This window comes from Xyrauchen texanus, chromosome 21 (genome assembly GCF_025860055.1).
Source record: "Xyrauchen texanus isolate HMW12.3.18 chromosome 21, RBS_HiC_50CHRs, whole genome shotgun sequence".
Lineage (NCBI taxonomy): Eukaryota > Metazoa > Chordata > Actinopteri > Cypriniformes > Catostomidae > Xyrauchen > Xyrauchen texanus.
Window position 1 is genome coordinate 26,114,172 of NC_068296.1, and position 17,539 is coordinate 26,131,710.

Below are 17,539 nucleotides of genomic sequence, written 5' to 3' on the forward strand. Positions count from 1 at the left end.
CACACACCCACACACACTCACTGGGCAAGTCCTTGGTTTGTCACTGCCAACAATGTCAACAATGACAAAGCAAACAAGAATCCAGTTACAAACCAAACTTATTTAATCAAAACAATTCGTGCTACAAGGGACAAAGGACATAGCATTCGATGATCATGTGCATGTGCCTTCATGCTTCATGTGCATTCTGCTGATGTTAACGTGTAACCAAGATGTTATCCAGCTGGCTGAATGAGGTTGTCAAAATTTCTCAAATAACTTTTAATAGTATTGAAAGCATTAGTTAGAAGGGGTTGAAAATTGGAAAAAAATCCATAATGTTTTCCCATTTTCCAGCAACAATTTTATAAATTTAGCTCTCATGAAGTTTATTTTGGTAACACTTTAGCATAAGGTTCCATTTGTTTAACATTAGTAAATGCATAGGGTATAGTGAACAAACAATTAACAATTTATTTTTACAGCATTTATTCCTTTTTGTTAATAAAATACTATTTTATTTTATCACTATATTTGTTAACAAATGGAAACTTATTGTAAATTGTTGCCATTATTTTATTATTATTATTTTTAAAAATTATATATATTTTATATATATAAAATATTTAAAAAAAAATGTGTTACTAAATAAACAAAATCTTCTTATTTTTTGGGGGTGGGGTCATTGAAAATATTGACAGGGAAAATCAAAATCGTAACTAATGGCCAGACTGTGCAACAGAAAAAATCCTTATGCTGGCAATTGGCAAATCATGGTACTAGACCGGTGATGGACTAACCTTAATCATCTGGGCCACATAGCTCTCAGGGCCTGTATATTCAGTGGGGTCCTTCACCTTCACCAAGACAAGGAAGTACAAGTAGTGCCACATGTTGTGCTCTGATTTGATGTGTTCCTCGAATGACACAGTCTTGTTATCAAACTTGTCTCTTTCAAGGCCTGAAGAACAACACATAATAAATATGAAAAGTTCTCATTCTGTCTATCAAAATCTCTTGTTTCATTAATGGCATTCCACTGATATGTTTATAGACACTGTAATACATTCCGCCAGATCTGTTATTCTCTTACACAGACTTTATTTCCTCTATATAGGTTTAAATGTCACCATAATCATAGTTCAAACCATATCATCAACTTTAAGGGACTACTTTTGTTGCATTTTATTTTTGCCAGTAAAATCCTCATGTATGTTTCTTGCATTGAGTTTCTTCGTTTTATTCATAGTTTTATACTCTTACTCTGATCCTCATGAATACAAATTTACATTATAAAGTCATATGATAGCTTTGTGTGAGGGATACATGGAAATGTATGTCACTGCAGCAGCTACGTTTTGAATGTTCATTGTGAGCAAAGTCAATCTCTTAATTTAAAGGAATAGTTCACCCAAAATGAAATTCTGTCATTATTTACTAACCCTCTTGTCATTCCAAACCCATATTACTTTTTTTGTCTATGGAACACAAAAGGATATATTTTAAAGAATGATCAATGATTTGATTTGATAGTGAATAATGACTTACATTTTGGAATTAACATTTATGACACATTTGGGTGCATTTAAGCTTTAAACTAAAGTGAGTTAAAATCAACTGCTAATGGAAATCAGTGATCACAACATTCTTTAAAATATCTCCTTTTGTGTTCAACATGAAGCCGAGTAAATTATAATATAATTGGGTGAACTATTCCTTTAAAAGATCAAGGAAAATACTGTTTTCCATGACATGTCTCCTTTAAGTAAGACATACCACAAATGAAGCAGGAGGTCTTCAGAATCTCCTCCTTTCTTTGTTTCTCACTCCTGAGATCAGCAAAGGTGTCGATGATCACGCCAAAGATGAGGTTCAACACAATGATGATGACAATGAAGAAGAACAGGAGGTCATACACAACGCGTGCCGGGAACATGGGCTCCTGAGTAGCAACAATTGGAGCGTCATGGGTGAAGAAATTATTTTATAGATTTTGGCTCTAAAAGCAAAAGGTTAGGCCTACAGAACACATAAACAACAACATTGACATCTCCTCTATTACAGTTTATCATCAAAATATTGATCTGTAGCTTTCAATCATCCCCAGAACAGACAATAGTCTTTGAAGCCAGCAAGACTGATTTTGCAAAGCTTCAAAGTATATAGACAGATGCAAGCAGATAGTATAACAAACGCAGAAGCCTGTGTAAGCATGATGGACAGATGGTTGTGGGTACCATTGGATTATACTGACAGTATTGGTGACAATGGAAAGGATTTATTGGCATCTTTCATGTCTGTGTGTGTTGATGTTATGTTCACCTCTTTAGAGAGCTTGCGCAGTACATCTGCGATTCCTCCTCCATTCCTCAGCCCGTGGTTCAGAACCGTAATGATACACATCAGCAGGGTGTCACATACGCGCTCCGTACCATCTTCATCATCTTGCTCTGCTGGGATGGACACAAACACACACACACAGAGAGAGAGAGAGAGACAACATAACAGTTTTAAAGGTTTATGGATAGTAAATGGTTTTATTAGGATTTACTATATATAAAAAAATATATATATATATATATACACACACACACACACACACACACACACACACACAGTGTCTCACATAAGTGAGTACACCACTCACATTTTTGTAAATATTTTATTATATATTTTCATGTGACAACACTGAAGAAATTACACTTTGCTACAATGTAAAGTAGTGAGTGTAAAGCTTGTATTAATAGTGTCAATTTGCTGTCCCCTCAAAATAACTCAACACACAGCCATTAATGTCTAAACCGCTGGCAACAAAAGTGAGTACACTCCTAAGTGAAAATGTACAAATTGGGCCCAAAGTGTCAATATTTTGTGTGGCCACCATTATTTTCCAGCACTGCTTTAACCCTCTTGGGCATGGAGTTCACCAGAGCTTCACAGGTTGCTACTGGAGTCCTCTTCACTCCTCCATGACGACATCACTGTGCTGGTGGATGTTAGAGACCTTGTTCTCCTCCACCTTCCATTTGAGGATGCCCCACAGATGCTCAATAGGGTTTAGGTCTGAAGACATGCTTGGTCAGTCCATCACCTTCACTCTCAGCTTCTTAGCAAGGCGTCTTGGAGGTGTGTTTGGGGTCATTACCATGCTGGAATACTGCCCTGCGGCCCAGTCTCCGAATGGAGGGGATCATGCTATGCTTCAGTATGTCACAGTACATGTTGGCATTCATGGTTCCCTCAATGAACTGTAGCTCCCCAGTGCCGGCAGCACTCATGCAGCCCCAGACCATGACACTCCCACCACCATGCTTGAATGTAGGCAAGGACACACTTGTCTTTGTTCTCCTCACCTGGTTTCCGCCACACACACTTGACACCATCTGAACCAAATAAGTTTATCTTGGTCTCATCAGACCACAGGACATGGTTCCAGTAATCCATGTCCTTAGTCTGCTTGTCTTCAGCAAACTGTTTGCGGGCTTTCTTGTGCATTATCTTTAGAAGAGGCTTCCTTCTGGGACGACAGCCATGCAGAACAATATGATGCAGTGTGCGGCGTATGGTCGGAGCACTTACAGGCTGACCCCCCACCCCTTCAACCTCTGCAGCAATGCTGGCAGCACTCATATGTCTATTTCCCAAAGACAACCTCTGGATATGACGCTGAGCACGTGCACTCAACTTCTTTGGTCGACCATGGCGAGGCCTGTTCTGAGTGGAACCTCTCCTGTTAAACCGCTGTATGGTCTTGGCCACTGTACTGCAGCTCAGTATCAGGGTCTTGGCAATCGTCTTATAGACTAGGCCATCTTTATGTAGAGCAACAATTCTTTTTTTTTTCAGATTCTCAGAGAATTATGCGCCATGAGGTACCATGTTGAACTTCCAGTGACCAGTATGAGGCAGTGTGAGAGCGATGACACCAAATTTAACACACCTGCTCCCCATTCACACCTGAGACCTTGTAACACTTATGAGTCACATGACACCGGGGAGGGAAAATGGCTAATTGGGCCCAATTTGGACATTTTCACTTAGGAGTGTACTCACTTTTGTTGCCAGCGGTTTAGACATTACTGGCTGTGTGTTGAGTTATTTTGAGGGGACAGCAAATGTCCACTGTTATACAAGCTGTACACTCAATACTTTATATTTTAGCAAAGTGTAATTTCTTCAGTGTTGTCACATGAAAACCTAGAATAAATTATTTACAAAAATGTGAGGGGTGTACTCACTTTTGTGAGATACTGAATATATATATGTATATATATACACAACTGTGGCCAAAAGTATTGGCAGCGACATACATTTTGTGTTTCGCAAATGTTCCTGCTTCAGTTGTTGTGGTGTTGATTCTCATTGTTTCTAGATTATTGTGATCAGATGCATTTTAAATAATTGCAAAAAGCTTAAATGGCCTTTTGCTTCATTTAACTTTTACAAAAACCCAAATGTAACTGGTTTTTGGCCCTGGCACAAAATGACCAGCTAACATAATTTCACCTAAGCATATCAGCAGCACCTGGGAAAGTGTAAACCAGTACTAGTCAGGTGAAATCACTCTATCATTCTAATTGGATTATAAGAGCAGACTGTTTGCTATTAAAGGAGGGAAGAAGTGCTTCCAATCATTGTGTTCTTGTTAAGATTAAGATTCAACTTTATTGTCATTGTACAGAGTACAGGTACAGAGCCAATGAAAAGTTAGCAATGGTTACCTCTAAAGAAAGATGTGCAGCCATCATTGCTTTGCATCAAAATGGCCTCACATGCAAGGATATTGCTGCAAAGAATATTGCACCTGAAAGAACCATTTACCGGATCAAGAACTTCAAGGAGAGCGGTTCAACTGCAGTGAAGAAGCCTTTAGGACGTCCCAGAGTGTTCAGCAAGCGCCAGGACCATTTTCTCCTGAGGAGTCAGCTATGGAATCGTATCACCACCAGTGCAGAGCTTGCTCAATATTGGCATCAGGTTGGTGAGTCCATCTGCACGCAAAGCAAGACGAAGACTTTGGACAATGGCCTGGTGGGAAGAAGGGCAGCAAAGAAGCCACTTCTCTCCAAGAAAAAGTTCAAGGACAGACTGAAATTCAGCATGAAGTACAAGGATTGGACAGCAGAAGACTGGTGCAAAGTTATTTTCTCTGATGAAGCCCCTTCCGACTGTTTGGGATATCTGGAAATTCGATAGACCGGAGAAGAAAAGGTGAACGCTACCATGAGTCCTGTGTCGTGCCAACAGTGAAGCATCCTGAGACAATCCATGTGTGGGGTTGCTTTAAATCCAAGGGAGTGGGCTCTCTCACAAGACAAGAGTGATAATGAAGTGGCTCGGAGATCATTACATTGAAATTTTGGATCCGTGGCCAGGCAAATGCCTGGAACTTAATCCTAAGGACCTGTAGTCAATCCTCAAAAGGCGAGTGGACAAGCAGAAGCCGACAAATTGTGATCAAATCTGAGCACTAATAAATCAAGAATGGATCGCCATCAGTCAGAATTTGGCCCAGAAGCTGATATCCAGCATGCCAGAGTGAATTGCAGAGGTTATGAAGAACAAGGGTCAGCACTGTAAATATTAACTCTTTGCATAAATTGAGTGTGTTTGCCAATAAAAGCCTTTAAAACTTATGGAACACTTATTACTGTTTTCCAGTATACCATAGAAACATGTGAAAAAATAATCTACAAATACTGAAGCAGCAAACTTTGCAAAACACAAAATTGATGTCACTGCCAATATGTTTGGCCACGGCTGTACAGTGCATTCAGAAAGTATAAGCCTTACACTAAAATGCTTTAAATTAAATAATTTTTTTTTTCACATCAATCTACACTCCATATCCCATAATGACAAAGCAATAACCAGATTTCTGATACATTTGCAATTTTATTAAAAATAAAACTTAAATATCATATTGATATATGTATTCAGACCATTTGCAATGAATTAGCTCTAGTGCATCCCATTTCTCTGGATTGTCTTTCAGATGTTTCTACACTTTGATTGGAGACCATCTGTGGCAAATTCAATTGATTGGACAAGATTTGGAAAGGGACACACCTGTTTATTTAAGGCCTCACAGCTGAAAAGACATATCAGAGCAAAAATCAAGCCATGAGGTCAAAGGAACTGAGTAGACAGGATTGTGTTGAGGCACAGATCTGGAGAAGGCTAAAACAAATTTGGCTGCATTGAAGGTTCCAAAGAGCACAGTGGTTCATAATTCTTAAATGGATGATTGGAACAACAAGGACTCTTCCTAGAGCTGGTCACCCAGCCAAACTGAGCAATTAGGGGAGAAGCTCCTTGGTAAGACAGGTGACCACGAACCCGATGGTCACTCTCGTTGAGCTCCAGAGATAATGTGTGGAGATGGGAGTAACTTGCAGAAGGACAAACATCACTGCAACGCTCCACCGATCTGGGCTTTATGGCAGAGTGGCGGAAGTCTCTCAGTGCAAGACACATAAAAAAAGCACCTAAAGGACTTTCGAACTTTGAGAAACAAGATTCTCTGATCTGATGAAATGAAAATTTAACTTTTTGGCCTCAATTCCAAGTGTCATGTCTGAAGGAAACCAGGCACCGCTTATCACCTGTGAAATACCATCCCAACGGTGAAGCATGATGGTGGTAGCATCATGCTGTGGGGGTGTTTTTCAGTGGCAGGCACTGCGGGACTGGTCAGGGTTAAAGGAAAGCTGAACTCACAGCAAAATACAGAGATATCCTTAATGACAGCTGCTTAGGACCTCAGACTGGGCCAAAGGTTCACCTTCCAACAGGACAATGACCCTAAGCACACAGCAAAGACAACGCAAGAGTGGCTTAGGGACAATTCTGTGAATGTCCTTGAATGAACTTGAACCCAATCAATCAGCCTGAAAGGCTGCTCAGCAAGGAAGAAGCCACTGCTCAAAAACCACCATAAAAAAGCCAGACTACAGTTTGCAAATTCACATGGGAACAAAGATCTTACTTTATGGAGAAATGTCCTCTGGTCTGATGAAAACATTTTTTTATTTGTTTGGCCATAATGACCATAGTTATGTTTGGAGGAAAACAGGGGGGCTTGCAAGCCAAAGAACACCATCCCAACCGTGAAGCATGGGTGGCAGCATCATGTTGTGGGGGGTGCTTTGCTGCAGGAGGGACTGGTGCACTTCACAAAATAGATGGCATCATGAGGAAGGAAAATTATGCAGATAAATTGAAACAACATCTCAAGACATCAGCCAGGAAGTTAAAGCTTGGTCGCAAATGGGTCTTCCAAATAGACTATGACCCCAAGAGTACCTCTAAGGTTGTGGCAAAATGGCTGAAGTACAGCCAAGGTATTGGAATGTTCATCACAAAGCCCTGACCTCAATACGATAGAACATTTGTGGGTAGAACTGAAAAAGCGTGTGCGAGCAAGGAGGCCTAGAAACCTGTCTGAGGTACATCAGTTCTGTCTGGAGGAATGGGCCAAAATTCCAGAAAGTTATTGTGAGAAGCTTGTGGAAGTCTAGAAGCTTGTGGAAGTCTACCCAAATTTTTTGTGACCCAAGTAATACAATTTAAGGGCAATGCTACCAAATACTAACAAAGTGTATGTAAACTTGTGACCTACTGGGAATGTGATGAAAGAAATAAAAGCTGAAATAAATCAATCCGTCTACTATTATTCTGACATTTTATATTCTTAAAATAAAGTAGTGACCCTAAATGTTTTCTAGGATTAAATGTCAGGAATTGTGAAAAACGGAGTTTAAATGTTTTTGGCTTAGGTATATGTAAAACTCTGACTTCAACTATATATATATTTATTCAGATTTGCAAGAATATATTCAGGATTTTTATTGACATGTTTGCATTTATAAATACATTAAGTAATCCATCCATGTATACATCCATCCATCCATATGTGAGATTCAAAAACTGGAGGTTTTACTGTATCAAGAACTCAGACCCTTAGAATATGTTGACATATATGGGGACCATATTGTTTTTTTTTTATTTGTATAAATGGTTTTATTTTTTCAGTATATGTAAATATATTACATACCAAATATTATGAAATTATCATTCAATTCCAATTTTCACTCAACTTCTATATTGCTGATATAATTTGTAATAAATATGCAGCATTAAATTTGAAAAAATGAGGGCTGGGAAATGTAACATTCATTTCTGCGATTAATAGTTGTCTGTTTAACGTCATGCTGTAATTTCTTTTAATTAAGTTTTTATTTTTCACTACCTGAAACTAACTCTAATGTTTTTCCTCACTTCCTATGGCTAAAATTTGCATATATATTTTCCAGGAGATACACGGTCGACTCGACATCCTTTTTTATTATTGTGTGGAGCATTGCACACTTATTTATTACGCACAACACATGTCACAGGCATAATAAACATGGGAACGTATTTACTGTAAGGAGAATGGAGATTTCACCCACAAGTTGTGAACCAGGGAGAGATACGGGCAAGCTGCGGTATCTCTTCGCATCAGCCAAAAATGCTCACTCCCTGTCATCTGAACTAGTGTCATAAGCGAAACCGTCTGAGAAAGACTGTTTCTTGTGTGTGCGTGACAGAGACTGAAAGGCAGCCAGAGAAAATAATAGTTTTTATATTTTATACTTCAGCAAATAAAATTTCAGCATTCAAAATTGTTTTTATCTGTATGTGTCTAATAATGCATTGGCAATGTACACTTAAGTTTATTTAGCCAAAAATACTATCAAAAAATTTATATAAATTGAGTGCTCATTTGGTCCTATTATTAAAAAAGTCTACTAGAAAACACAATATTGCCCAACTTTTAATTAGAGCATGTTCACTGATTGTATTGCATGTATACAAATACAAAAAATTGTCTAATTAACTCTCTGCAAAAAATTTACATTTTCACATGTTTATACTTTAAAACAAACAAGAGTTGACTAACCAATTTCTTGCAAGTTCTTTGAGACAAAGTATAAATTAAATATACTCATGATTATATTTGAATGTTTGTTTTAATGTACCATGATTAATCGTAATTAATTTGTCAAAATTTTTAATCGATACACAGCCCTATAAATGATATATATATATAGTTTTGCTGGACTTTTGGTCCTCACTGTATTTATACAGTGCTTGTGAAGGCCAATTTTCTTATAGGAGGGGAAACAAAGAAAAAACAAAGAAAGAGAGAAAGGAAGGAAGGAAGGAAGGATGAAGGAATGAGAAGGGTAAGGCAAGTAAGCAACAAGGAAAGAGATGGGAGAAAGAGGGAGAGGTCAAAAGAATGCATTGATATTAAACACATAGGCACACACAGATGGATCAGCATGCCACCAGTGAAGCAAATTATGCAATGCATTGAGCAAAAGAGTGTGACGAGTAAAGACTAAGGAGAAACTAATGTACTGCACAGGAAATAATGATTCATGAAGTCATTCTAAATGAGAGGCTCACACTCCAAATAAAACCCTTAATTTAGCTTGATTATTTAGCCCGACAATACTAATGCTAAACAATAACTAAACAATCACACCAAGTGACATAACGATTTTTACATCAGTACTGCAAACGGAGATCCATTTAATACATACAATTGCCCCAGAAAGTATTAGTACACTTGATGTAAAAAAATAAAAATAAAAAAATTTCATTAAATATTTTCACCACATTTATGATATACTGTTTGTTTCCACTCGGCCAAGTTGCCAGTCACATTTCTCGGTTGTGTATTCTGTGTTTATTTAAATTATTTTCTACTGAAACCATGCAAAAATATATATAAAAAAACATTTGAACAGAAAGCATTAAAGGAATAATCTGGGTTCAATACAAGTTAAGCTCAATTGACTGCATTTGTGGCATAATGTTGATTATGTTGATAAGATGTGCTGATTTACGGTCTCAGATGCAGAGGCAACTGAGATTCATCCTCCGCCACCCCGGATTGAGGCGAGTCACTATGCCACCAAAAGGACTTTGAGCGCATTGGGAATTGGGCATTCCAATTTGGGGAGAATATGGGAGAAATAAAAAGCCAAAAATCGATTTTACAGTCTGGTACTTACTTTATTTTGCTTTATTTAAAGAAAGGAGGGGCAAGTTAAAATACATTTTTGTAGTAATCAATATTATGCCACAAATTCTGTTGATTGAGCTTAACTTGGAGTGAACCCGGAAAATTATTTTAAAGTCCCTGTATATGAAGAAAGTGGAGAGCAGATCTCTTAAGTAATGACATTTATACAATTCAAGAGTGGCTTCAGTGTCCAGATACTTTTTGGGGCCACTGTAAGAACGAATCAAGGTGTGCTGACTTACCGTGTAGAGGGCTAAAGGGGGAGTTAGAACAGGTCTCACTAACACAGGTCATAGTCTCCTTCATGTCTGGTCTCTCTAGAAGACGAACCAGACAAATAGTCAGTATCTAAATACACTTTTCCATGAGCTATTGTCAAAACAATAAAACCTGCATTTGTATCACATGCATAAACATTTAAAAAACGTGCTATATTTCGTTTCTTTTTCATATTTACGTAAAAAATGTTTCAACTGCAAAGAGCAGGACATCCGTGCTCACAATCAAATGTTCTTTTTTGAATGTTTTAATAAATCATGCTGATTTTTTTTTTCCAGTGTATGCATGTGTTTTATGAGTGTGCCCTTTCTGTCCTCAGTGCTTGTACAGTGTTGCAGTGCACAGGAAGTCATTACATAAGAAAGTGTGACCTGAGCTGGGCCACATGTCTAGGTGCCATGTGCTAGCAGGTCCTCTCCCATCTAAACACAGCCACGGCCAGGGCCACATGTGGTCATATAAACAGACAGATGTACTAACCTAAATATCAACACCTTCCATTGCGGCAGCATATCCACATGTGTAGCAAGTACAAATAAACTTATACCGAGTACATACTGACTATGTCACAGATCTGGTAGTTCTAGATCCTTTTAATAATCTCGCAGAAACATTTTAGTGTTATTCATATCAAGTCTTTTAAAAAACAACAAAACAAACAGTTATTTCAAAATGGTAATCCATTTTAGACATTACAAAGTAGATAACGAAGCTTACCAAGTTCATAGGAGGCCAGTATTCTAAAATAATTTGGACGTGAAATGCCTTTGTGCTCAAACAAAAGGGTAATGTGTACAAAACTTGCTGTAATTTCTAAAAGGCCAGCCATATGCACATTTTAGATTTACCCCTGCCATTAAAGGGATAGTTCACACTCATGTCATCCCAGATGTGTTATCACTTACTTTCTTCTGCTAAACACAAAGTGAAAGGTGGCCAGAACTCTGAAATTCCAAAAAATATATAAAGGCAGCATAAAAGTAATCCAAAAGTAAGACTCCGATGGTTTAATCCATGTCTTCAGAAGCAATATGATAAGTGTGGGAGAAAAAAAGATCAATATTTAAGTTATTTTTTATTATTACACTCAACTTTCACGTTCTTCTTCTTTTGTTTTTGGCAATTCACATTCTTAGTGCATATCACCATCTACTGGGCAGGGAGGAGAATTTATAGTAAAAAAGGACTTAAATATTTATCTGTTTCTCACCCAATCCTATCATATTGCTTTAGAAAACATGGATTAAACTACTGGAGTCTTATGGATTACTTTTATACTGTCTTTTTTATGGACTAACAGAGCTGAGATATTCTTATAAAAATGGTGAGGGAATGTAAATTTTTGGGTGAACTATCCCATTAACATGAGTCTTTTGATCACAATTGCATACCATTCAACCACATTAAAACTGTGTAAATGCACCCAGGCGTATTGTGATCGAATTTAGATACATAGGATGTGTCATGAAACTCCATATGGACATTTGATAATGACTTTCAGAACATTTTGGAAATATGAAAGAGACCACAAGTTCCTTTGCTTCAGTTAAATACGCAGCTTGAGAGAAGGGAGGCTACCATACCTGAGAACATGAGTGGGGCATCATGTACAATTCATACTTACTTAAGCCAGGTAGCCGGTCCACTTCCATCAAGAAGTCATCTTTAAAGAAGAGGAAGCCCACAATGGAGAAGAGGTAGACCAGGATGATGGCCAGAACAGCTGTGAGGAAGATGGAACGGCCGTTCTTCGTCACACTCCTCATTACATTTAGAAGTGTTTCCTCTCTACGTACTAAATCGAACAACTGTAGAGAAGGAAATAAAGACGATGAGAAAGAGAGCGTTTGGAAAGGAGCTAAACATGAATAAAAAAAGAAATAAAATAAAAAAACACATAAAAATTTCATTTATTGTTGTAACTCAAGATTATTCAGCAAAACATGTGAAATTGTACCAGAATGCTGTAGAAGAACTCGTGTACGAACAGACCCAACATGCACACGATGACAAAACTGATGTGGAGAAGGAAGAAGACGTCCATGATGACCGCTTTATACCCTCGTGTGAACGTGCCCTGGTTCCCAACAAAACTCACCAGGAACACAATTTTATTCAGCAGCTGTGAAGACAGAATAAACATCCTTCCAATAACATTTGAAGGCACGTTTCAACAGCATTCAGTTCAGGCCTTTTTGTCGTACCAATCTAACTTCTATGGCGTCTAATATAAAACGGATCCCAGACTCCTAGAATCTGTTTGAGCACATGTGTCTGTTGGTTCTTCATGTGGTGCCATAATGGCTGTGGGAGATGCCAGCTTGATCAGACACACACAGACTGACACAACAGAGTCAGCAGCGTCAGCAGTTGCGAGACTGCAGCTCCAGTTGGCTGGGAGAGAGGCATGAAATCACTCAAATTTTTTATCTGAACGCACATCAAGCACAGTGATACTGACAGAAAATGGCAAAGCTAGATACTCTCCTGGCATCTTTCATATTATGCCGATATTGAACAGCTTCCTGTAATTACTAGTATTAACAATTCATCTGTGGACTTCCTCACCACCATCAGTCCTGGTAAACAATGTTTATTTGTTAATGAATGGTCTTTTCTAATATTTCATTGTCTCTGAGAATTGACGGGATAAATAAAGCATGAACGGTTGCTAATGAATTTGCCTTACGTTAACGGCCCCCAGAAGCAGCAGTGTGGGTGCTAAGCCCAGCGTGTAAATGGAGCGGAGAATGGCGGTGACCAGAAACACCAGAATACCCCCAGGCCGGGGTAGGACTAACAACATGAAGGTGCTCATGACCACTGCAACCCAAAGCAAGATGGACACGAATGGTGGCAAGATACCTGAAAAACAAACAAATATAACATTGATTTATCTGGAACTTCTTCACCTTATTTATATAAAAAATCCACAGGCTTAAGATTTTAAGTGTTAATAACTCAAACTATTAAGTACAAAGATGAGGCTATTAGGAATACCCACAATCCCTTGCTGCTTAAATAATGTTTATGTTTCCTTGGACAGAGGAAACATATGGGAGCATTTACATAGTTGTTTATAAGAATTCATAGAGGTTTTGTTGCATTATTTATGTTGTTCTGTTGAAAATAGTGTTTGGCTATAATGTTAACAGGGTCAAGTTTCTCCTTGTGCATGTGCAGTTAAAGTGCAGGTATTTATGATTTCTGTGGAGAATTATGTTTATATAATGACTGAACTAGAATCAGTTACCATCTTTATTTCAGCTGTGTTATTGTTTGATCTAAACTTGAATCAATTCAATCAAAATGATCAACAAGAGTAGAAACAACAATATTTAAATATCAAATCTGAGTTAAAGGTGCTGTAAGCGATGTTGCCGTTCTACAATTTCTACAAACTGAGCCATTGGATTAGCCACGCTAACTGCTTTTTCCAAAACCCCACACTCCAAAGATAACAAATTAGCTTTATTGAGACCGACAAGAGCAGAAACGGTTGTCAAAAACAACAGCAGCAAAATTGCACCCTCAACTGACAACCGTTATGAGCAAGATAGCATAAAAGTGGCATTAGGCCTCAATAATTTGCTGTAACTTCAATACTATGAGAACATGCAAAATGACTGACAGGCAGAAAGCGTCATTGTCCGCAGATTGCGGACATATTTTGTTTGCTGTTTACAGAGTCTAGTTGTCACAGAGACCAGTGAGATATATCCGGACTATATTAATATTTCTTTCTTTTAATGATATTGAGAGGGTGAAAGCCCCTTAAATCTCTTAGGTCATCTGATCAGAGGATTTTGAGTGCCCCTAGGTCCAGACTCAAACTAAAAGGAGACCATACAGTACATTTGCAGTAGTGGCCCCAAAGCTTTGGAAAAGTTTCCCCCTGAATATTAGAAGAGCTCCAATGCTGTTATCTTTTAATTCAATTTCATTAAAAACTCTCAGGGAGTAGTAAAAATGTTTGGATACCTTTCCATGAAAAAAAAAAAAACATTGCTTACAGCATATTTAAGTCTGCTTGCATCTAGTTAAATCAACTTAAATAGTTACGTTTACTCTACTTGAACACCAAGTTGATTGAACTAAAATACCCCATTACTTAATGAAATGAAGGGAACTCATTTAATCAAATGAGCGCAATACATTTATTAGGGTTTTCAGAGTGTATGTCAGAAAACAATGATCCTTGGTGCCATACCCTCATCTCCATCATCTCCAAATGGGTAGAAAAGAGCAACAGCTAAGTTGACCAGCACAGCCAAATTGAAGGAAATGCTGCCCCATAGTGATATGTGTTTCGACACCCAGAAAAGCGGTGCGTTATCTGCAAACAAACACCAATACATAAGTTCAATGACTCAATATGAAGGCAATAAAAACAGTGATGTGGTGGTAGATTTTTACAATTGTTTTTCTTGTGCAAAGCAAAGTAACTCACTTCTTATTTTCTTCTGCCACCTCATCTCATTGTAGAGGTCATCAAACTGTTGAAAGAAGTCATTGACTTTGCTGCCCTGATCATCTCGCTCGGTGGTTGTGAACACACGCACTTTTGATTCTTCTGTCAGATACTCGCAGATGTTGGGCACAGGAAACACGATCTGCTCCATTGTGCGATCGTGACGCACAATCTAAAAAGCAAAAAAAAGGGCAGATCGATAAACATTCGTCTTTAATTGATAATATAGACAAAACAGGATTTGGAACCAGGCTTTTAGAAATGCTGGAATGGAAACAGGTGGCATGCTTTGCTTTAGAACAGCCCTTAAATTGTGAATGAAACTAATCAAATTTACGATGGAAACAAATCAAATTTCATTAGGCTGAAGTGTGTTATTTCTGGGCCACTAGAAAAGTTAAACCGAACTGAAAAAATAATGAACGCTTTCAAACTGGTTTCCCAAACACACCAAATGTCTTCCATTGATCAAACAAAAAAGTCGAACTAATGCCATTGGTCGAGCCAATGTTGGGCTGGTTTTGATGCTCAAACAAACAGAGCAATGTTTTTAAAGTGCCACAGAGCCTTAGTGTTTACACTTTTCAGGAAAATCAACCAAAGAATGGCTTACTTATTATTGTTGTCTCTAGACCAGCACGGTTAATCGTTAAAAGATCTCGATCTCGATTCAGACACCCATGCGATCTCATTTCTAAATGACAACGATTCTGTAATGTATATTAATGATCCAGTGGCATGCATTTGTAAGGTGGTCAAATTTTAATGAGAAATTCACATCAAGACATGTTTTTAAATGTTAAATATACATTTTATATGGCATCTACAAAACGCAGTGCTCCTGCACGAGATGTTGAATAAACTTTGGCAATGGCCAAAGACATTTGTCGAGCATAGTGGGTTACAAACTGCAGGATGCAGCCACGATTAGCTAAGAGTATGACATAATCTCTGTTCAGTTCAATATTTTAATAGCCACCGCTGCTAAAAAATACCGCCATTGCCAAGGTCTGACTAAATTCACATCAAGGGCGCAGTTTCATCACAGCTGGCAGCTCTCAAATGCTCACATCCGTGTGTCTGCCCGTGCACTTGGGTCTTGTGATGAATGCAGTGTTCCTGCATGAGACACTAAACAGTTTGTAATCAAAATACCCCTCTTTAGGTGATATTAATGTAAACACAGCTGTTAATGAATTACCAGTGAAAACAGACTGATTAAATCTGCGCTGTCTTGACAAGATATTAAAGCAAACACAGCCATTAATGTATAAGCAGATGGGACAAAGTCTTCATCATGTTAGATTTGTGCGATGTCTAAATGTATGCAAGCTGCACGCTGTCTGTTATTGGCATTTAGGCATTCTTGCTGCATCAAATCAGTATTAATGTAAATCTATCACACAGTAAAGAGTGTCAAGTATTTAAGTAGTTTCATTTTCAATGAAAATACCTTTTTTAATGTTTTATAATATTATTTTTTAAATGTTTAATTGCTACTGTTGCTAAAAACTTAATGCACTGTTTACTCTGTTCTCTATTTAATTACTGGCTCTTGAAAAAAATCCTCTACAAGCTTGAAGCAAGTTTTAAAGGCTTAAGCCTGCTTAAGGCCTCATTGTTTTAAATTATTTATATATATATATATATAAACTTTTGTAAAATAACAGTGTTTTATAGCATATTTGCTTACAAGTGCAATACCAAGTTAACATAGAACTGTTAATGAAGCTTTTTTCTAATTGTTTTGATTTTTACTTAGCATGTGATAAACACTTTAAATAGTTTTTTTTGATATATTATGCAGTTTTTAAAAGGATTTTTTTTGTTTTGCAATAGTCACAAGGTGCTGTTTGGTTTATAATGTATTTGTTGCACGCTCTTGTGGACTAAGAACATTTTAAATGTATATATTTGATTTACAACTTTATTTAATTTTTGTATAGATTGAAGCAGAGGACATTTTGTCAGAACCTCTAGTAAACTCTATGTTACATTGTCCAATACCCAGTTATGTCCAGGTTTTTTTTAAATCACTGAAATCTTCAGAATCGTCTTCAGAATCGTGAGAGAATCGTGATCTTTTTTCTAAGTAAAAAAATCCAGAATCGTGCAGCTCTAGTTATGGATATTAAGTTATGGATATCTACTACTCTGGATATTAAACTTGGATAGGAGAAAGTATTTTAACATCGAAAAAATTATACACTTCAGCTTGAAACTCTTTAATTTACCTCTATCTGAGCAGTGTGGTTGGCGTAGTATCTGCGTGCTTCCTCTCCCTCGGCATTAGGGTCTAGACCAGGTTTCAAACTATGCTGGAGGTCTTTTCTATGTCGAGCCAACTGAAAATCAAAAACACTAGCAATCACACACCAGCAACAACAGCTCAATGTTACTACATTAGAGACACAGTGATTTAACTAAGACAGTTTATCAGTTTAATAATGGATGAGTCAATCCACAAGAGGCCAGACAGATCAAGGTGATTATTTCAAAATCAAAACACTATATCAGCAACCCATATAGAGGAACTCTGGTTTTTATTGAAATTACTGAATTCCAACAGTCTCGTGGGGCAGTAAGCATCTGTGAGACAATGACACCCAGAGAGAACACAATTAAAAATCAGGGAACTAAAAAGTATTTGGTTGATCATTTCAAATACAGGACAATGAAGAAAAAAATGGCCCTCTGCAGGAACCTACTCCATACTCCAACAATGTTCACAG

At 37.6% G+C, this 17,539-nt stretch overlaps 1 protein-coding gene across 1 annotated transcript in view; it reads right to left on the bottom strand.

Moving 5' to 3' along the window:
• Positions 1-17,539, bottom strand: part of itpr2 (inositol 1,4,5-trisphosphate receptor, type 2) — a 99,773-nt gene that overhangs the window by 9,449 nt on the left and 72,785 nt on the right. Inside the window, exons 46-55 of the mRNA XM_052152014.1 lie at positions 17,042-17,152; positions 14,787-14,979; positions 14,547-14,672; positions 13,026-13,201; positions 12,294-12,458; positions 11,961-12,144; positions 10,300-10,374; positions 2,302-2,432; positions 1,756-1,921; positions 780-940 (exon numbers count right to left, since the gene is read on the bottom strand). Coding sequence (XP_052007974.1) covers positions 780-940; positions 1,756-1,921; positions 2,302-2,432; positions 10,300-10,374; positions 11,961-12,144; positions 12,294-12,458; positions 13,026-13,201; positions 14,547-14,672; positions 14,787-14,979; positions 17,042-17,152 — 1,488 coding nt within the window. The remainder of the gene's footprint in view (positions 1-779; positions 941-1,755; positions 1,922-2,301; positions 2,433-10,299; positions 10,375-11,960; positions 12,145-12,293; positions 12,459-13,025; positions 13,202-14,546; positions 14,673-14,786; positions 14,980-17,041; positions 17,153-17,539) is intronic.